Consider the following 23,017-nt stretch of genomic DNA (forward strand, 5'->3'; position numbering starts at 1 on the left):
AATTAGTTTTTCTGTTGAACAGCAGAAACTATATATGCAAATCCTCCAAAACTATATGCTGATATATGGTTTTGATTTACCGTGAAATACAGATTCCCTATTTCATTTTAGCATTTTTTATTAATGTTTTTATGTGTTAACATTCAAATTTTGCAGTCTTCGTCAGAGTGAGGTCTGTCTGCCACCCCTCTTAAAGTTTTAGTTGCTTAAAACCAGATTTCCTGTGGAATAACTCCCTCTCTGAATCATTTCAAAGTATCTCCCACAAAGAATCTGAGAAAAGGAAGACTGGGGCCAGCAGGTTCTGCACACGGTGCTACGGTAAGCACAAATCTCACAGTTTTACACCAAAATTTCAAATACAGAGTGATCTGAACAGAAATAACAGAAAAAATATTAAATATGTGTGGAATTATGGTATATGTTCAGTGAGAGCAGTTTGAGGACGTGCGTGAGGGCATACGATTGTGTAGTCAGTACATGTACAAGTATTTGAAGACATCAGCATAGTAAGAAAACATATAAACGTAGTGTCACACACAAAAGTTTCCATAGAATAACAAACAACTTTATTTGACTGAAGGACCCAAAAATCAGTTTTTGATGCTATTTAAGATTATTATCTTGACATTTATAAAATGGTTACAGAGGACCGAATAGCGTGACACGCGTGGTGGGTTTCTCTTCTGATTAAACTTCAGCTGCAGAGATTTTGACAAATTTAAAGAATTCCATTCAGACATTTCCCCAAAATGATAAAGTTCTTCTCAATAAAAGGACAGTTATAATTTTGACAGATATGAAGTCCTGTGAAATTAAGTTAGCAGATTTTTAAAAACTCATCAGCAGAAGATCTTATGAGAACAGTGCTGTGGTGGTTTCTGGGTGCAGTTCCACAGCTGCACATCATATTGTAGCAAATGACAGAAACAGTAAAACTACATCACTTCTTCAGGCTTTATCAGATTATTAATTTAAAGCTAATTTATTCTTTTTGAGTGCGATTCAAAATACACTCATTTAGCAAAGTGAATTTAAAAACCAAATAACATACTTCACAGGACACAAACTATGTTAATTCTTTCTATCTATCTATCTATCTATCTATCTATCTATCTATCTATCTATCTATCTATCTATCTATCTATCTATCTATCTATCTATCTATCTATCTATCTATCTATCTATCTATCTATCTGGTACTGTATAGTACACTTGAATTCAGCAAATGATGCAACAACATGTGAGGTCTGTTTTTATTTGACCCTAGAAAAAGATTCGAAAACAATGGGTCTCCTACTCAACTATCTATCTATAGATATATATGAATGTCTAGGTATCATCCGACCATAGATAACGGGTGTCCAGTATGAAAACGAATGAATTATTTAATGCATTAAAATACATGCAGAATGAAGTGTGTTTTTTTGCTTTGTTATTTTGTCCAGACCGGACGCAGACAGATTTCGTATAAAAAAAATATTGAGAAGCATCCCAGTGTCTGCAAATGTACGCTCTTTATTTAAATGAAATGCTCCTTACTTCATTCACTGCACATTGTAGTGCAGTGGAGAAAATATTAAAACAAAATTATAACCCCACAGTTTTATATAACAAATGTTTTCATACGTTTAAAAAAACCACATGTTGTTATAGTGTAGTGGAAGAAACTAATATTTTGGAAGCTGGTCTTAATCTTTTTGTATGTGTTCACAACAAAGATTGCTCCAGTTGTGTGTAGTCTAGCACACCACACATCTACTCATATTTTTGTAATATTTCTAAAACATTTCATTGACTTTGGAGCCTCTTAAATACTTATTTGATGCACTGTATTCGGATGTGCTCACGAGAAAGAAGAAAAAGTGAAATTTTTCACCTTGAAATTTAGCATTGTCCTGAACAATGCAGGACTTCTTTTCTGCTTTACTTATTACTAACTGGGCCAGCAAAACATACAGCTCAGGTAAAATGTCAGATTAACCACACTTTCCACACTCAAAGACACATACAGACACACACTTCCATCCACGATGACTCATATGTCCCTGTCACCCTTTAGAATCATACTCCTTACACAACCCAGAACAAAGGTGTTCATATAGCCAAGACATCAGTCTTGTAGATGAGGAGGCCTTTAGTGTTTGTGTTTGTTTTGTCTGTGTGAGGTGTGTTACTCTGGAGCTTTATATATTGTCGGAAAGATGGATTGATGCCAAGCGATGCATCTAGCAAAGTGCATGTCTTGCTGTGTACCAGCTTTTGTAAAGGCTCAGTAAGGAGAATTTGTGAGCCTTTATTTTATTTTTAAATTCCCCCAACAGAACACATTTCCAAAAGAACAGTTAAATGCTGACTCTGTTTTTGTCCATGCTTTGGTTTGTTAGGCTACATGTGACATTGTTCATCGTGAGTAAATCACTGTTTACCCAGTTAAACTGCCTGATATTTGTCAGCATTGTTTTTCTAACCTGCTGAAAAGTAGTCTACAAAACTCTTTTCCATCACTGTCCTGAATAAAAATTGAAGGGTTCATTTTGTAATTCACAGTTTGACCTGATAGTGGCAGTGGTGTCTATCTGTTCCAGTACCTAAACCTAGACACAGTGATACAGAAGTGTGTCAAACAAAATGACCAATGAATTTGAATTTGTGTGCAGAAATACAATTTCCACAAGCTGTAAAAAAAAAAAAAAATATATATATATATATATATATCTTATACTATTATAATATGTTACAGTTTTTCTTGGTACCTTGGTACATTTCTCAAATCATCCTCGACATTTGCAAAAACAGTAAGTGCATTTCTCAAAACAATTCATACAATAGCAAAACACCATGGATTACCTGCAAAAGCCAGTCTCTTGCGCAAAATCCTAATTTCATCTCTCAAAAGAAAATATCTGTGTCAGTGAACATGACAGTGCCATCAGAATGACAAGTCCTGGTGTCATTGTGTATGGATAAGACAGTCAAACTGCTTAGTCATGTTGTCATTATAACAGTGTACTCTGGAGGGATGTTCTGATGTAAACTATGGCTAAAATTTTCATGATAATTATGATAAATTGTAAGTTACACCTTAGTATATGTGGGAGATTGATTGCAAGAGACTGGACAAGATTCAGATTTACACTTTTACTGTTGTAATTTGTTGACAGACCATGTCATTGTGATACAGAAAGGAAAACAGTGCTGCATAGCACAAAGAAAAAAACAAAAAAAACAAAAGTAGAAATGTGAACACAGGACAGTCTCCTTAGGGAAAACTGTACATGCAGTGCTGTAGGAATTACAGTACAGTCTTCCTACACCTCCTGACGTTCCTGTCTGTTGGGCCACAAATTCTCAATCACATCATTAATATCTTCTCTTGTGTCTTTGAGCGATTTCAGAAAACCCTAACCCTTCACACATTTCTCTTCGTAGAGAAAGTCAAGATTCACCTGGGAGCAGTTTATCAATTTAGGACAGATTTAGAAAAAAAAATCTAATGGAAATGTATAGAAATATCCTTGACATATTATGACAGCTTGTTCAACCTTTTTGCATGTAAAGACTTATGCAATGAACTAATGCCTAAATGTTGTGGAGGGTGAGACTATTCAACAGAGAGCCATTATAATACATTTTGATCATCATGACATAAGCAATTGATATTTTAGGAAACAGCAGAGAATTGTATTGAATCATTTGCCTGGATGTACCAAAGCATTTGCAACTTGTTCAAAGAAATGACAAACTGCTTTTTTGATGTGAACAAGTGACACAATGATGTGATGATTGAACAAGTAGTTTTGGGAATTTCAATTGTGATCTGAGAAATGTACCAAAGTGACTGAGAAAAACTGTAACATAGATAATCAGTGACAGTTATTGTTTTCAGCAGTATCCAACCCTAATTGCTAAGAAGCATAGGTCTGTTTTAGCAGCCGAGTCTTTATTGGTAGGTCTAAATTTGTGTATTAGAGGAAAAAGAAGTCCATATTCATTTGTATGAGGCAGAAAAAGATGCAACTTGACTTGAAAATATGCTAGGAGTTGAGTTGAGGGAATAGGTGTGTATTCTTGAAACAAGCTAGTGCCATGTTGTCTGACCAAGTCTTCAGGCAAAGGTGTTCATAGCTGTTATGAAAGGTATCTATCTATCTATCTATCTATCTATCTATCTATCTATCTATCTATCTATCTATCTATCTATCTATCTATCTATCTATCTATCTATCTATCTATCTATCTATCTATCTATCTATCTATCTATCTATCTATCTATCTATCTATCTATCTATCAAGTATTGTATTGTACACTTAAATTCAGCAAATGTGATGCAACATTGATGTCTGTTTTTATCTGACCCTTAAATGGTTGTTTCCTCTTGAAGATTTGAAAACAACGAGTCTCCTACTCATTTATTTCAAGGTATTATTGTGATTGGAATGTGCGTTTTGAGAAATTGGTGTATGTGAGTAGTAAACCCGGAAATTCATAGTAGTACCAGTATGAGAAATCTGCAACTTTCCACACTGTATTGTGGCCAATTGCAATATCTAAACAGGAAATACTTTTTTGAATCCATTTACTGCAGAAAGATGTTGTCTTTCAGAAACATAAATCAGATATCAAACATCACAACACTTTGATAGTGTGGAATTGTGAGTAAATCTTTCCTCACTTTGACAAAACAGGAACAGACTTTGATGAGTTTCTTCTAGATGAGATAAAGTTGAGAAAAGCCAGAGTGAGAGATGACAGTGAGAAGCCACAAACATGCTTTGCGTGCTCTCACTTTCTACTGAATTCCTGTTTCTGTGGGTGTACATTTGCATACGACATTTGTCTGCTGCTTGGTTTTATTGTATTGATGCATGCTTCCAGGAAGAAATCATATGTCTGACATGATAGTTAGAGAGCTGAAAGAAAAGGTCCCGTGCTAACCCTAACACATGCACATTTACATGATGATGACAATTACTACTTGCTGTTAGACCAATATGTCATGTCATTTGAGCCTCTGTGAACTTAAATGTCATCATGAGTGAACAAGATTAAGAAAGTGGTTGAAGCCAAAGACATGCCAATAGATATCATACAAGGTCTTTCACTCTCAGTAGAAATGGTTTTTACTCATTTACAAAGTTAGCAAACTGATCAACTACCACAAAGTGTAAAATGAAAAATGGAAAGTAAATACAGCAGTAATGCATGTCTTTCATTGTTACATTTCTTGACTTGGTTTCCCAGTGAGATGTTCATGTAACTGTCCATGATTGAAGAAGGAATCAGGACAACAGAATGACAAGATAGCTTAATATTTTGGGAAATATGCTTATTTGACTTCATTTTGAGAGTGAGGTGTTCAAATGGATCTCAGTTCCATGTCTGTGTTTTCAGTGCAGAGCTTGAGTCGCAATGTGGCTAGCTTGGTTTAGCATAAAGACAAAAAGCAAAGGAAAACAGTCAGAGTGACTCTGTTTGAAGTTCAGTACACCTGTCAACAACTAAAACTCACTGATGAACATGTGTTTCATTTATTTAATGGTCCACACACCAAAGTGTAAAAACATCAATTTGTTCCTTTAGATGGAGTTGCATGCTGGAACTATCCTTCTGTGAAATCCTATTCTTCCACCCAGCATGCATTTGCAGCACATCAGACTGAAGAGCAATATCAGTTCTGTAACACCACATTAGTTGATGTTCAAAAGATCATGATCAGAGCAAAGAAATATTCCATAAGATGTTGTAGAGCAACGTCCACAGATGGAGGAGGCAGGGGTGGTTGGATGGGTCACCAAAACACTGGACATGAGAAAAAAGTAAACCTCTTTCTCAGCATTTTGTAAGCAAGACTAAAATTGGTCTATAACTTTAAACACATATTTATTGTTGTAACATGTCAACAGAGTCCCTTTAACCTTAATATAGCAACAGTAGACAAACCATGGTCATTCCCTAAGCCTAACTATGTAAAGCATTGTTGCACGATGAAAATGACTTATTTTTCAACAGTGATTTGAAACCTAGATATATAGTTAGAGAGCATAGTAAAGTCAGATCAAAAAACAGTTGTGTCATTTTAAAGAGGGACTGCTAACATTAAGCTAAAACTGAGTGTCTCATACTAAGGTGCTCTACAACAGGAAAGGTACAGTCTGATTTGGAAATACCATCCAGGCATTTTTGACAAACACAAGTCCCAGTGGTTGCACGTGACATGTCACAGTTCTGCATAAAAGTAGAGCAGGTTCCCACTCATTCTGTAGACTGCTTTGATGATGCTATCTCGCTCTCTCTCTGTCTCTCTCTCTCTCTCTCTCTCGCTTTCTCTCTCTCTCTCTCTTTGTGTGTGTGTGTGTGAGAGAAAGAGAGAGAGAGAGACAGAGCGAGAGAGAGCACCTGTGAACAACCACAGCCTCTTTTTGAGAAGCGTTGCTGCATTTCTTGTTGAATGTTTTGAACCACTGAAGACTTTAATGTATACATATCTGCAGTGAAAGCTGAATTCTGAAGCTGGAGCATATGCATTATTTTTCAGATAATCACACAGCTCTGATTTCAACTTTAACCCAATAGAATATCTGGTATTTCTAATATGGAGGAGCACTAAGGTGATGTTTATGCCTAAACATAGTTACTTTGTCCAAAGGTACTATATTTTACTGAGAAAACAATACATACAAAGAAAAAAATATTTCTGAACACACAGGTTAAAGATTCAATTAGAATGTTTATTGTTTAACAACTGTCACTGTTTATTTTGCAGTACGATGAGCTCCATAGTGGTATAAGTGCAGCTAATCATGGCAGTCAGAGCTTGACAGCACAGATGTAACAATACTGTATTGCATAATCACATGCAAGTCTTACTAATTTATTAAAGTGTGCATTAACACAATTTTCAGAGGTGAGCTTTAAGATGTGCTTTAAGTGGAAGCTGTCACAATAAATTTGAGGGTATTTACGTCTAAATCAGGTGAATGCTGTAGGAATTACAATACATTTTAGATGTGTCCTCCATCTTTCTAAGAGACCAAAAGTAATTGGACAATTGGCTGCTCAGCTATCCCATGGCCAGGTGTGTGTTATTCCCTCATTCTTTCATTTACAAGGAGCAGATAAAAGGTCTAGAGTTCATTTCAAGTGTGGTATTTGCGTTTGGAATCTGGTGAGGTCAACTCTCAATATGAAGTCCAAAGAGCTGTCATATCAGTGAAGCAAGCCATCATTAGACTGAACAACCAAAACAAACCCATCAGAGAGATAGAAAAAACATTAGGTGTGGCCAAATCAAATGTTTGATACATTCTGAACAAGAAAGAACACACTGGTGAGCTCAGCAGACCTGGAAGACCATGGAAAACACGTGTGGTGGATGACAGAAGAATCCTTTCCCTGGTCAAGAAAACTCCTTCACAACAGTTGGCCAGATTAAGAACACTCTAAAGGAGGTAGGCGTATCTGTGTTAAAGTCAACAATTAAGAGAAGACTTCACCTGAGTGAACACAGAGGGTTCACCACAAGGTTTAAACCATCGGTGAACCTCAAAAACGGGAAGGCCAGATTACAGTTTGCCTAAAAACATCTAAAAGAGCCTGTGCAGTTCTGGAGCAACATCCTATGGACAGATGAGACAAAGATCAACTTGTACCAGAATGATGGGAAGAGAAGAGCATGGAGAAGGGAAGGAACTGCTCAAGATCCATAGCAGACCACCTCATCAGTGAAGCATGGTGGTGGTAGTATAATGCTGTGGGCATGTATGGCTGTCAATGGAATTGGTTCTCTTCAGTACTAGAGGACATCCCCAGAGGTCTTGTGTCCATGCCCCACTGGATCACAGGAGTTTTAGCAGCATAAAGGGGACCTACACAATATTAGGCAGGTGGTCATAATGTTCTGCTTGATTGGTGTAAGGTACGGTTAAATATTTTTGTACTGTACACTGTATCTAAACTTGAGGATATCTCCTCCAAAATATGGTCTGATGACAATATTTCTGAAACTTAGCAAAAAAAAAGAGTTAATAACCCTACGAGCAATTACCTGTAACCATTTGGTTGCTGTAGTGAAAGTGAAAGTGAAACTTTTCATGTGAGCAAAGAGGGTGAGTAGGAATATGGTGTTTATTTGAATTCTTAATTTTGATGTTCGTGATTTTGGGCTGCTGAGTTATAAAACCTCCCTTTGAGCTGTGAGACTGATCACTTATTTTTAATAGATAAGTATGCCCTAACTTGCATTTATTAACAGGCATTTATAAAGCATTCAAAGTAAGGACAGTCTGGAGACTTGTGACTTCCACAGTAAGGACATGAAAGATATTATCCATTAAGTATCAGTTTTCCTAAATGTGACAGTAAGCAGCAAACTTGGTTCATGTCAGTGTGTTTTTTCTTCCAAAAACAATTTAAGAAAATTTTGGTACACACTTTTACAGAGTGCAGAACTTTGAAATATAAACTAGTAAGAAATCTTGGTAGCAATACATTTATACGCTAACCAGCAAGGATTGATTCACCCAACCAATGTCTGATGTTGACTTCGAAAGTCTACCATGAATGAGCACTTGGTTCTGTTTATACTACAATAAGTCCAGACCAGTCTGCACAGACAGTCATATTGCCCCTTATATCAAACACCAAAAAGAAACTGATCAATTTTTACACAATATAGCAGCTAGTTAAAGATTTTGAAACTCTTTTAATGATAAATTGTAAGTTGTGGATCACAGAGATAGTTTTTTTTCCCTAAAGAAGCATTTGTTTTGAGCATCCTTTGTTTTCCTAGTGTATGTGCAGTTGGCGAACAGTGAGAACAGTCAAATTCTTGTCTGCTTTGGTGGATGACGAAATTTATGACCCATGTAAGTGTCTGCAAGGGTACGCGTAACAGATACTTGTTATAAAGGAGTGTACAAGGAGATTCTTGGTCATCCACACTTTCATAGTTGAAGTAGACACTTCTGGATTTTGGAGGTGCTTTGATCTGTCTCCATCGACAGGCCAAACACAGTGGAAAGTCCTTGCTATATCTGCAAGAGCAAAAGCTCATTTGCTAATTGTATTTGGTAATCAACATGAAAAGAAAACAAAAAAAAAACAACAAAAAAACAAAGTGCTTGCAATTACTGAGCAAAAACAGGCCTGCAGAGTCTGCACCTGTCCCTCTGGACTTTGGCACATAGCACAATTTGGATTACATAAATTGGCCTCCCCATACAGTGATACATTATTGTTTCTGTTGTCACTGCAGAGATGCCAGAGACATGTGATAAGAGCGTAAGGTGTGGACAGCACCAAGTTCAACCACAACATGACAACATCAAACACCTGGAGGGACCGCGCCCTCCTCTTCCTCATCCTCCTCTTCCTCCTCCTCCTCCTCCTTCACCTCCTTCGACTGGGAAAGTGGTGTCACCGCCTGCCTCAGGAAGTCAGGTGTGCAACAAATGACTTCACACAACCATGCTGGAACAAAGTTTACCACTTCCTTAACACAGATATACATGATGTATTTTCCTAGGTTACAGAAGGTGGTGGTGGAAGTGTGCAAATTCTCCTTATGCTGATTGGTCTCTTTCTTATTATATATTATTTTTAATTTGAAATGTATGTGGCCCTTTAATGTTCTAACAAGCTATAATAATTCTAATGTAAACTGTATTCATTGCTGGGTACCTCGATCTAATGACCATATATCATTGTATATTAGCAGTACACATTGATGTTTTACACTGTAGAAAAACTCTTTTAATTGTTAATAACCATATACTAATTATAAATAATAATTACAATAACTATTTATATCCGAACTCTAATTCAGCTCTACACATGAGTGAATAAAGCTGAAAGTGCAATTAGATAAAGTTAATCCGGTAGTATCAAATAAAAGTTATTCTAAGAAACTTTTTTTAAAAAAGTGATTGCTGTATTTGAAGTGTTAAAAATACTACACTAACAGACTTTTAAATTTCCTATCAAAAGGAGACCTTTTGCTGTGTGTACAACATGTACAATGTGCCCACCTGAAAGTAAATGTAATTTTTTTGTCTGCTAGTTCATACATGTTTCTTTGAGAAAATATCAAAAGCCAAAAGAAAGAATTTTATTTTTCTATTCATGCTTCATATTTGTTAGTTTCATGATGGCATATTTTAGTTTTGCATTGAGTAATAGAAAACCATTTTTGTAGCTGTCTGGAGACTTTATTTCAATAAAGCTAGTAAAATGTTACATGAAGCACAGGGTCAGTGTTGTATCAGAGTCAGAGCAGAAAGTCACACAGCCAGACTGCAACTGGTGGAAAACAGACCCCGAACAACAACCCTAGACCCATATTACCTTTCTGCTGAAGTCTCCTTGTGTAACTTGGAATCTCGAACATAGATCTTGTCCTGCATCTCCACTGTTAAACAAGCCACCAAAAAAATATACTCAATGGGAAACATCACCTAGTCATGTCAGTTGATGGGCTACAAGGTGAATTAGCTTTAGCACAGTACACACTGAGCACATTTAACTGCACAGGTCGCCTGAGTGGGTTGGATTCTGCTGTGCTGCTAACTGGTCAAAGTCACTGCTAAGGACATTCTGTTTGACCATAACTCAAACAGCACAAGTTCTGTTACTTTTTCAGCTCTGAAATGCTTTAAATATCATCATTTTATATTGATGACATTTTATGCTTCTTCAAAACAAAGCTTCTGTTTTTGACTGCAAGTCCATTTAGACTTCATCATGTTTGTGTGGCCAACCACTCTTCAAATACTGACACTCCACTTTATCACATGAGAAAGCTGACCCATATGGACTATATGCATATAAGCTGTGCATTTTATTAGTATGATTGTCACTCTTTAACCTATTAACTGTTGTTAAATGTTTGCTTCTAAGATTATATACTTAGATATGTATGCTAAGTATATGTAAAACACAGTTAAAATGGCCTGTTTGACACATAAATACTGACAGCGTAGTAGGAAACATTAACACCTTCAAAGAACCGCAAGTCCACATTAGTGAAGTCTTCTCTATCTGACTTTCACAAAGGAAACTGGAATTTGTGTTCCATTTTTGGGACTCGTATTTTTAGCCTTAAGTTTTGTCGTCACTCACTGTTTGGTTAGGTTTTGAAAAGTCATTTGTGTTAAATATGACCCTTGCACAACTTGTTTGAACTTTATCCTCTATGTTCTTGGTGACCAGGGAGTCTGGCCCTATATAATGTATGGTTGGTTGGTAAACAAAACTGATGCAGGAAGAAATGCAGATCCTTCAAAACGCAACAGTGAATGCTGTAGCTATATGTGAACATAATTTTCAAGAGACAGGGCTGCAAGTAACAGATAGTATGCCTAAGTCTGCATTACTTGCACAGTATGACTCTGAAAAACAGATAAGTGCTGTAGGCCTGGTACATTTCAATCTAAGTCAGAGTTTCTGTGCCAGCTGAGACAGTGAAAAGGACATTACAGAATATCAATCTTTATGGATAGCATTGAAGAAAAAAACCCTAACTTGTTGTATAAGACAAGTCTGCAGGATGGAACTTTGCTTGGTAACATGTAAAGAAGTGATCAATATTGGGAGCACATTCTTTGGTCAGATGAAACCAAGGTAAATTTGTTCAGCTCTGATGAGGTCCACGATGTTTGCCAAGGAAATCTGTGCCTGTCATCAAAAATACAACTGGATATATGCAATCTTAAAAACAAGGCTTGAAACTTAGTAATGAAATGATCACTGGCCCTTATTATCTGTTAATCTTTGTATGCTGATTTCAACTGTAGCTCTTGAAACTGAAAATGTTCAATTGTTTTCATCTTTCAGTAATTTGAAACATTTAGGAATATTGATCATGCACATTATGACCCATCCAGGACACGCATTCCTTGTTTTACAGGTGAAATTTTTTAGAAGCAATTACCACAAGTTGGTGTAGTTATGAGTGGTAAATGAACTTGGGAAAAAAAATATAAACATACCTGACAGAAGGCAAGGGTAATGAAGGATAAAAATACAAAAACATTCTTGCATGCAACCCAGTGATATAATTGTAGTTCATCACATTGTGTACATGCTGTAGTTGACATTGGTGTTTTTTCTTTCCAGTGCTGGGGAAATATGGATGGCATAAGGCTGAAGCAGCAGAGACCATCAGTTCTGCGTCAAGTTTCCCAAACAGTTTTCAGACGAGAACACGGTATACAGATGAGTCCTACATAAACAACAACATACATGACAATCACTGTATTTATTCTGGCATTTTTTAGGTATGCTTAATTTTGTATTTTTTTGAGCATGCACAAATAGAGGTTACCTGATTTTAAAGTGTAAAACTGGCTTTTAGAAAGAGAACAGTTCTTGTATTGGTGCTAGATATGATTTCAGTTTTAGGTATTTTAGCTGTTTGTAGTAAGTCATCAGCAGCGCTCAGCGTTTGTTTCATGTTGTTAAAACAGATTAAATACCTACATCAACACTTTCCTCCCATAGCACATCCAGAGAGTAGTGCAGCCATCTCCATTTGCAAGGAAGAGGTGGATGCAAGTCATCTTCCCCAGTCGTCTTCACCGCACATGGGCTTATCCCCCAGAGCTGGCCATCAATACCTCCCGTTGAGGACAGATGGTCCAAAACAGAACGTCATTGAGGCCAGGATTTATGATAGGTGACTGTCTCATATTTACACTGGATTAGAAATTATACAAATTACTAAATATAATAATATACTACTAATAAAGATGTCCAATTCATGAATTAGCTAAAGATATACTGTGTTGAAGAACTGAAATATATCGTACTAGAACTAGAATTACAAATAGAACTAAAGTTCAATTATTAGGTTAATGAACTCAGATTTCTTTGTGAGGAACAGTGGGCTATATCTGTGCCACCTCAGTTTTGCAGTACTAGCAGGGGTCTACTGGGCATCAAATCCTGGTAGGCCTTTGCGTCAGTGGGCTTTTTCTGGCGATGTCTCTTTCTTTAATCGACCTGCTGTTTGATAACCATCCCTCTCAAGAATTATATTCTTGTATGAAGAAATTACATTCTTAAAGATGCTTTTTCTCCCAGAAAGAGCCGCCAAGTCCTAGCAAGAAGTTGGAGGGGTGGTGGTGGCATCAGTCCAAAATAAGACTTTCACCCAGGGAATGGGGACTGTTATTCTTCACAAATGCTATTCTTAGAATTAAATTTGGTTTTCACACCATGTTTGGTCAGGTTTAGGCAACCAAACTACTTGAAATAGGATAATTTTGTGACCCTAAGTCTATCATCAGGCTTATTTGGACTCTTGACTCTTACAACTCTTACAAGACTGATATGGTTTTGACAGCTGTGTCTGTGTTTACATGCACATAGACTGGAACATGTCAAAAATTTAGAACTTTATGTGATTTTGTGTAACATTATCCAGGTTATTAATGTGACTGAATTGAAATATATCATCCAGCCTTGATGTGCAAGAAAAAATCCTTTGATGAGGTCAGTTCGTACAAGCAATGCGGTAAAAGTACTTTAAATAACACTACTGGTACAAAATATAACTGAGACATTTCTGTTTCTTTAAGCATCAATGAGGGGACGAGTGCTCTGTTTGTGAGTGGCCTCTGCCGCTGGCCTGGTTGTGATGCAGTATCTGAAGATTTCTCTAGTTTCTTAAAGTAAGTAGACTGCTGAATACTGCATACATTGGATTCATGAAATCCCCTGTTATTAAAGTGTCATGGCACATTGGTAATGGTTATTTTAACCTTCAAGAGAAGTATATTTCCGATGAACTGCTCTCAGCCTGAGATTGTTAAAGAAATATAACAATGTAACAAATATGTATTTTGAAAAAGGAAGAGACAGAGTTTTAGCATATTTACTTTTCCATTTTTCTCAGTCAGTACTGAGCACAATGCTAAATTCATGCACTGAGGACACTATGAAGAAAGAACATTTGTCCTGCATTTCATTTTAATGATAGGCCAGTATGTTCCACCTGCCCCCGGTGTGCAAATCTTGACTTTCTTCAAAATCTTAGAGTTAATAATAACAAAAGTGAAAGTGGCAATTCAGTGACTGCACAAGGCATCTCAGAAGTTCTAACCCTACAGTGGGGTTTCCAGATTTGCGCTCTGTCAGTACTCTGCCATTACTAACACTAATATTTTTCTTGAACGAACAGTTATATTGACTGCTTTTTTCCCATTAAGTTAGCAGTGTTCGTCACCTTAAGTCTTTGGGGTTACATATGTCTCTGTCTTGCTTTGAAATAGTGTTCTGTGTGGCGCTTCCTGCCTTGTTTGGAGTCAGACAGATTTACTGATTCCTTGTGATTAGTGGTGTACAGAGTTCAGAACCATTATGGCAGAGGTGACAAAACTGATGGGGAGAAAGTCTTCAATACAGCACTAGAGCTGTCTCTGTACTCAACAATATGAGATATTGTTCTCTAATGATCTGGGGCTTCATGACAAGTATAATTTAAAAAAATGCTGTGATGTTTTGTCTTTCAGGCATCTCCATTCGGAACACAGACATGGTGACAGAAGCATTGCTCAGTGGCGGGTCCAGCAGGATATTGTTCAGTACATGGAGAGTCAGGTGGGAAGTAAAAAATTCTAGGTCTTCACTTTCCCCATGGATACTCTTGTGAAAAAATATGTCAAAATGTGAAGTACACTACCTTCTCCACACTAAATTGTGGTTTTGAACACTTTGATTACTTTCTTTAAACTCTTAAGCTCTTTCCTGTATTTCTTTATATTTCCCCTTTGAAATACATACCCAAACTCAGGCAGCAACAGTTCGTCCCATTATTAATGGGTCTATGCTAAGGTTGGCTAACCACATCCAGACTTTACCTTTGAAATGAGCAAACACAAGGCTGATAGTTGCTAGTAAAGTGAACTAGTAAACACTAGTAAAGAGACAAAGATGCCATTGTTGTCATGTTCACCTCAACATGTCATGTTCATTCTTTAAGATAATCTGAGCTGCATTAGATCAAGGTACACATTGTTTCTTTCAAAAATAATTTTCAGATACAGTCAGGCGCATAAGTACTTATTTTTTAACAAAAATAGTTGAAGAATTGATTGATAGGCATTCACATGACAAGATGTGATCTGTTTCCTCATTGTTTCAAACCTAATTAAGCAGATCAGATGTTTGGAGGTGATTCCAAGTGTTGGATTTACATTTGGTAGCTGTAATGGGAATTGTCAATATGCGTTTCAAAGCGGTGTTGATGCAAATGAAGGAAATCATGTATGCCAGCACCAAAAGACCTGGAAGAAAACAAAAGCCAACTAAAGTGGATGATCTCAGAATTGCTTCATTGGTAAGAAAAACACCTTCACAGTATCTACCTCTTGAGGAGAGAGACGTGTCATTCATAAAGTCTACAATCAATGCACAGTTTCATGAAAGTTGTTCAGATGCAATAACAATAGAGGCCTGATTACACTTTGCTGGAAAACATCTTAAAAAGTCTGCTCAGTTCTGGAGTGTGAGTCTTTGACCAAATAAAACCAAGATAACATCTGTCAGAAATGGAGGCAGTGTTATGACATGGACATGTACGGCTGCAAATGGAAATGGGTCATTGGTGTTAACTGATGATGTGACTGGTGATCGAGGTAGTAGTATAAATTTTGAAGGGTCAGATTCAGTCAAATGATACAAAACTGGCCTCATAGTGCCTCAATGTAAAGATAGAGAATAACCTAAAACATTCTGCAAAATCAAGAACCCATCCAAGAGCTTCTTAAGACAATGAAATGAAAAGCGCCTAAATGGGAGACTTTCAACTGACCTCAACCCAAGTGAGCTGCTTTTCATTGACTGAAGATGAAACTTAGGACAGAGTAACCCATAAATCAGCAACAACAAATGTAGTTGCAGTTAAGGTCCAGGAACGCACCTCAAGGGAGTGCAAGGGCTCCATCATTGACTGCGAAATGAAGAAAAAATCCTTAAATTAAAACAATTATGAAAACAGTGTTACTGTCTAAATACTTATGGACCTGAAAGTAAAAATTAGATGGCAGAACAGAAGTTTGTCAGCCACTCTAGAATGAAATTAGTTTATCAAATAGCATTCAAGAGGTTCTCTTCCTATGATGTATGTAAACAGTAATGATCCTAACCTCTACAGTAGTGTATTGTTAATTTGATGCTGAAAAACAGAAACCAACAACCAACAAACTCTCTGCAGGTCAGGAGCTGTAAAATCACTTATTTAAGCACAAATTTAAATTAATTCTAACATGGATTTTCTCATTTTTCAGCTCAGTCTGGAAAAACAGAAGCTCATTGCGATGCAACTTCATCTCTCTGAACACAAATACTCTGATTTGGTATGTTGAATCATTTTACTCTCAGCTTACACTGTTTTTCCAATTTGATTTGCTTGATTTAAAGTTTAATTCAATGTGGCTTGAAGAATTTTCCGACTTGCTTGTATGATTTTTTTTCCTGGAAAGAAAAGAAATGACACCATCTGTTCATGTCCACTTCCATCACTGCATGCAGAAGGCAGCTTCTGAGTGGTCATACAGCCTTCCTTTATTCCTGCCGCAGCCCCATGTAACCGACGGAGTCCAACAATGGGACATTAAGCGTATGGAGGAATTGGTCCAACACGGCTACAGAGCTGTTGGATCTGCCCCTACTCTGCAAGGTAACATACTGAATGTCTGTTCACTATGCTTCGCATGTTTTCTATTTTGAACAATTTTTAGTCTTCTATAAAACCTTAGAAATTAGAAGATAATAGTTAGTTTATAATCTTCATATATAATCATATAATCCTTAATCATATAAGGCAGTCATATTAATCAAGAATTGTACTGACAACAAAAGTTTAAATTGTATTTGAATTTTTTTTATTCCTATTGTTGGGCATTAGCGACTTTTTTATGACAGTATTTGTGCATTAGGATAACCAGTTTCATAATAATCTGTCATGTCAGTCCTTAGATGAGAATGGATTGTCTGTAATTTCATATTTGTGCAAAATATGAGTTTTAAACTAACTTTAAACATTACTGTTATATTTGTTGCTTAGTATGTGCTTCAGATTTTGTTACTTATTTTCCCATCAGCTCAATGGACTGCACACATAGCTCAGAAAATCAGACAAATAAGGACACAATGCAAATCAAGTATTTGATGGCATAAACTGATGACATACAATCATTGTTGTTTTACAGATCTGGTCACCAGTAGTGAATGTTACAAGTACAATAACATCAGGCCACCGTACACCTACGCTTACTTGATAAGATGGGTGAGTATGTTTAATCAGTTATATCTAAAGTTGCTGTGATGTGCTTTGCCAGTCGCTGATTTCACAAGTACAGTTCACACTCTATAGATGTTTTACAGAAAACTGTACTGTTCACTTTTACAACTTAAATTTGCAACATGTTTACATATATTCAGTTACATGGTAAAATGGTAAAAACATTGTTCTAAAATTGGATTAGATCAATCCAAAATTGAAGAAGTTATTTAGATTAGGGGTAGCGCAGTGGCTTGCCCTCAGTCTGCTGGAATGGACTCAAGACCCCACGACCCAGCTGAAGATTAAGCGGTGTATAGATAATGGATGCATGGATTTGAATTAAAGCCAAACTTAAATAACAAAAAAGTAGTGGTGAGATGCAATTTTTAAAAAATGCAAATTAATTACAGACTTTGTAATTAATCAATCACATTTTTGTCAAATAGCAATATTTGACACAACTAAAGTTTTTCAATTCAATTAAATTTTGGTTGACGATGGAATTGATGAATAGACTTATACGTGTTTACAATTTAAAATTTATAAAATTTTAAAATGGGACACATAGAAAAAAGTGATTTTGATGATTTAAAGCATGGATTTAGTTAGATTTCCCCACTGTATGGCACAAAACATCAGCATAAGTAGTTCAAAATGTTGAAAATCCATAGTTTCATTCTGTTTTCATAGTTTGTGTCTGATAAATGGTGTAATTTTCATGGTTCTGTTTTAGGTGTATAAATTTTTTATTTATACAAAATAAATGTATTTTTTTTATAAACTAAACGTTTACAATTAACTTGTTAAAAGACAGATCGACAAACAAACCTGTTACGATCTGCAAAGGAGGAAATGACCAGACTGGGAAATGCAATATAAAGAAATTTATTTACAGAAAATGGTAACAGAACTACAAGTCGGAGCCGGAAAACTACAACCGGTACTACTCAAGGTAAACACAGAGCTGAGAACTCGACTACTACTAGTGGCTAGGTGGACTCATTACAAAAACTCAAAAGCTGACTCACGGTGGGTAAGACCCAGGCAAGAAAGGCAAGACTAAGCGACTCTAGGAACAAGATAACAAAGCTCTAAACTAAGATGAAGCTAAACTACAAGCTAGAAAACTACAAAAGCTAAACTACGACTCAAACTACTAGCACTGAGCTCTGAAGAAATAATACAAACGACGCGAGTGACTCTAATAACTGAACTGAGAGGGCTACTTAAGTGACTGGTAATCAGATGCTCGGACTGGGTTCAGGGCTGGGAACCCCGCATGTGGTTTTGGGCGTGTTGCAGCGGCAGGTTGGTAATAGAGGAAAGCCAGATGGTAGAGACGGCACAGGTGAGTGAATCCCAGGTGTAGGACGAAACCACGAGCTGCAGGCGACGGGGAACCCAGGTGGAACAAAGCAGGAGCAGATGGATCCGGAGCTAGGATGAAGGAAGACAACCAGAGTGACTAAAGGTACAAAGAATCAGAAAACACTATGGCTGGAGATAACACGAGTGAACAGTTACTGGCTGTGTCACGATCCGGCACTGAGAGGTGAGTGGCGTCTGGTTATATTGCGGAGTGTGTGAGGCTTGATTGGCTGCATTCCACCCGCTGCTGCACGAGCTGATGATGATGAACACCTGCCGCTGCAATTACTCCATAGACAAACCTAAAAAGGAAGAACGGGGAGGAGGAAGAGGGAGAGGGGACTATCTAAGCCTGGCAGCTGCCAGCCTGACAAAACCAAAGCCGAACGTCATGTAGCTCCACCGAGGCTCCATGTTCTTGGCGGAGTAATATCTTAAACAGCAAAAATGCTTGCTTCATTTATCTGCACATTTTTTTGTCTGTCTACTTCATTCACAGATTACTGCAAATTCAAAATGCAATTATAGCAATTATAGCGATTATATTCCACATTTCAAGGCTTTTTGTAAACAGTGTCTTGAAAAATGATCTATTATGGGATGGCTACACCGTTTACTTGTACCAGGACTGTCGTAGCTAATGTTAGCTCTGGTTCTAACAGCAACATATTTTACACTGAGGTAATCCTGTAGGCTGTAAGTGCTGCGGTAATAAGAAAACTCTTTGTTGCACAATTTGCACACAACCATGTTTTTATTTATGCTGCCACTGGGAAGATTTTTAAAAGAAAACTTTCCACCCAACAAGCTCAAAGAGGTCTGGTCTCCCTTCACTGTTCACCTAACTTTCTTGTGCGCTTGCTGACATCACTCAGTGCGTCCTGTGTATCTTCTTCACGGCTTACAAACAGACTTTAGGTGCATTACCGCCACCTACGAGGCTGGAGTGTTCATCAGTGTTACCGGTGTGGCTGAAATTAGGGAACTGGGAAAGTTGCGAGTAAATGCATTATTTTTTTTTACCACTTTATTTTTTCTGTAATTAATTGAACTTAACCATTAAAGTCACAGTCTGAAAAAAAAATGTAAAAATGCATGTACATTTACACAGAGTGGTGTAACTAAATTGTACAATGTTCAGCTGCACGCTAGCTGTATGTTCGGACATTCCATGTTTAGTGAAATTCATGGTTCATGTGCTACAAACTATTGCAAAAGTGGCTAACTTGTCAATTTTTGTCACAGCTTTTCCTTCTTTGAGCTTCTCTTTTTGCCTGACTGTTTTCAGTCTATCCTGGAGTCTCCAGACAAACAGCGTACTCTGAATGAGATCTACAACTGGTTCACTACCATGTTCTTCTACTTCAGACACAACACTGCTACCTGGAAGGTTTGACTCACTCTGATACCTGCTCATCTATGTACACATGTAATCAGCCCAAAAATATACAAAGCACAAGTCTATAAGCACTTAAAAATATGAGCCGAGCAAAGCACAAGTTCATTTAAAATTTTTCATTTGGTCAAAGTACTAGACTATACCACGTTTTCCTTAAAATCCTCCTCTTTTTGGTAGTCACATGAGATTACTGTTTTGCTGTTTTGTTTTGCCAACAAGAACCTGTATTTCTTGTAGAAATACAAGTTCCTGTGGTCAGATGTTCAAAAACTTTGATGTGTGTATAAGCTAGTAGTAGTTTTGAATGTCAGGCTCTCTGCCATCACGTGCGGTTTTAATGTAGATCAGTTCCAGATATCGGTTATCAGCCATTCACGATTAACAATAATCTATATCAACATCGGCCCTAAAAAACCTGTATTGGTTGATTTCTAAAGTTTATCATGATTATTTGTGACCTTTTTTTTTTCTTTTTCCAAGGCTGAATTTATCTACCAATTAGGCCATGACAAATAAGTGAAATTAAAAAAAAAAAAAATTGTCATGAGTAGCCACATGTCTTGTTTCCACCTTTCACAGAAAAAAACTATTAATAAATAGAGTTGTTAGGAACTGGTGAAGGTAGTAATGTTACAGACAGTTTAACATACTGTACTAAAATACGCTAACAACCAAATCACCTAACAGGAAGGTTCCATCTAACAGAATGCATTTTCTCTTGCTTCCATGTTAATACAATTTTATCGTACCTGTATCTTGTACCCAGAATGCAGTCCGTCACAACCTGAGCCTTCACAAGTGTTTTGTGCGAGTGGAGGGAGGTAAAGGAGCAGTGTGGACAGTGGATGAAAGAGAGTACCAAAGAAGGAAGGGACAGAAGTATCACAGGTACAAATACTATCAACATCTGTCAATTGTTCCATTATGTTTGCTGCTGTTTCTTTGATAATAGGGTCCCACTGTTTAAGATTCCAAGTTACAGAGAGAGGGGAGATTTTAGGGGGAAAAAAAGCTGGAAAAGGAAGGAAAGGACAGCGAGTAGAGCAGGGGAGGCACCAAGGGGGTATAGAAGAAATCTTTGCTTCAATTACATTTAATATTCAGGAAATTCTAATTTGGCATCAAATTTAGGCCCAGTAATAGAAATTAAAAGACAGGCTAAGATAAAAGTACAGTTGGCTAGATGTGTATGTCCATGTGGACTTTACTACTCTGCAAGGGCAGCAATATGCATATTCACCAGTAGTGTACATGTGCAGAATACATAGATGCTTACTGAGTGGACTAGAAAGTATTATAACAACTATGACATGTACGTGGTATTTGTAGCTGTCTGTGTGAGCATGGGTCTATAATCAAGGTTTAACTGTGTGTTTTCAGAGATTGCCCTGTGAAGTGGCTAACATCCTGCTCCATTTACAGTCCTGAGGACCCCTGAACACCAGCAGACAGTAGCTGGAGTCACATCCACACATATTGGAATACTGCATAAAGAAATGAAGAATATGTAGACTTGTTTGTTTATGTGTCTTATTTCCAAATGACTTGATTAATGTGATTGCATATTTTTTTTACAAAACAATATTTTGTACTCAAGCCTAGCAACTGTTTTTGTACTTGTACTAATCCAAAAGATTTGCTACCCATTTCTGAATAGGCAGTTTCTTTCACTAAGTAGGCCAGTAGGTCAGACATCTCTTACATGGGCTGTTTATATCCTCCTACATTGTCATCTGCTCTTTATACTTAGATCTAGGCAAAACAATCAAATTAATAAAACAATGTTAAAATGGGTCAATAACCTCCTAATCTCCCAGTTTTGTTGTTTTCCCACACAACTATAACTCATATAATACTTCAAAGGCAACTGGTATTACCATTCAGTAGCAGCATATCAAATACTGACAGGACTGACACCACTGACAGAATATGAAAAAGGATGAACTCTTGGTGATGCAGGACTACCAACAAAAAACACAGCCTGGGAATTTCCTATCAAGCGATGCACCAAATTAAAACTGACAAAACATCATCACAATCCTGTCTTTAAAAATCTTCAGAATCTGTTCATTTGCATTGTGTCTTGTTAGGCTAAAATGTGAAAGGAATAAATCACATTTTCAGGGTTTTTCCCCTGATGTTTGTGTGTACAAAAGGCAAAAAAATATCTAAGTTGAATTATGTAATGATTACCTGATGCCTAACTTGACTTCATAGTTTCTTGTATTATCAGAATTATTTAAAATACTGCAACATACTTGTTTATTGTATAGTCATAGTATTTCTTGTATTGCGTCAAAAAATAACTTGAATGAATCTGATCATAAGAATAACATATTGTGCTCTAATTTACTTCACTATCACACAATAACATTAAACAGTGTTCTAATTTGATCTGTGCTTGTTTCTTCTTCCCCCTCCTCTGTCCTGTCCTTTTCCTGTTCATCTGTCGGTTTAGATTGTAGGGTATTTACTATTCATTTTGATAGCTGGAGTGGTTATCCAATATTATATACGCTGAAGAAAGAGGGGAATAGTCACTGGAAAACGGCACTGGTGGTGCTGTTTGTTGCTGTAGCCTCAACAAACTGCCCTCGGAGAGTTTCTTTTCATGTGCTCATGCAGGCATTTGCGCTGTGCTCACAGAACACCACATTGTTGGCTCTGTGCCTGATTATACCCCCACACTACTCGTTTTTTATTAGTTTGTAGCTTGTTCTGAAGGAGAATCCATGCTGTGACCAGGTGCAGTCGTCTTTGCAACGCACCAGTGTTGTAATTGATGACATCTTGATGTCAACTAGTGCAATAGTGTGGCTTACTGATGTGTTTCTGTACAGCAATGGGGCAAAGGGGAATAAAATGCGTCAGATTTTATTAACACATAATAAGATCTGGCTCTGTCAGCAAGACACTTGCTGACAGAAGGAAAATATAGAATACCACCAGACGCATGCTGTCACAC

The 23,017-nt window shown here is 37.0% G+C and overlaps 1 protein-coding gene and 1 long non-coding RNA gene across 2 annotated transcripts; one reads left to right on the forward strand and one right to left on the reverse strand.

The window, feature by feature from the left end:
* Positions 1-211: 211 nt before the first annotated feature.
* On the forward strand, positions 212-22,446 carry foxp3b (forkhead box P3b). Its single transcript, XM_023281585.3, has 12 exons — positions 212-321; positions 9,258-9,442; positions 12,116-12,206; positions 12,500-12,674; positions 13,579-13,671; positions 14,512-14,599; positions 16,288-16,356; positions 16,532-16,679; positions 17,212-17,288; positions 19,942-20,043; positions 20,819-20,940; positions 21,433-22,446. Exons 2-12 carry the CDS (start codon positions 9,260-9,262, stop codon positions 21,488-21,490), a joined length of 1,206 nt encoding a protein of 401 aa, XP_023137353.1. The 5' UTR covers positions 212-321; positions 9,258-9,259; the 3' UTR covers positions 21,491-22,446.
* LOC118471091 (uncharacterized) lies at positions 18,155-19,438 on the reverse strand. Its single transcript, XR_004848310.2, has 2 exons — positions 18,810-19,438; positions 18,155-18,722 (listed from the first exon to the last, which is right to left on the reverse strand). It is a non-coding gene; the product is annotated as an uncharacterized LOC118471091 (long non-coding RNA).
* Positions 22,447-23,017: the final 571 nt, after the last annotated feature.

Source organism: Amphiprion ocellaris, chromosome 8, assembly GCF_022539595.1.
Source record: "Amphiprion ocellaris isolate individual 3 ecotype Okinawa chromosome 8, ASM2253959v1, whole genome shotgun sequence".
NCBI classification, from domain to species: domain Eukaryota; kingdom Metazoa; phylum Chordata; class Actinopteri; family Pomacentridae; genus Amphiprion; species Amphiprion ocellaris.

Excerpts from the sequence above, each read along its gene's own strand:
- foxp3b (XM_023281585.3), top strand. The coding sequence starts at position 9,260 with ATGCCAGAGACATGTGATAAGAGCGTAAGGTGTGGACAGCACCAAGTT. Across the intron at positions 17,289-19,941 it reads ACGCTTACTTGATAAGATGG|TCTATCCTGGAGTCTCCAGA; the intron begins GTGAGTATGTTT and ends GACTGTTTTCAG. Across the intron at positions 20,941-21,432 it reads AAGGGACAGAAGTATCACAG|AGATTGCCCTGTGAAGTGGC; the intron begins GTACAAATACTA and ends GTGTGTTTTCAG.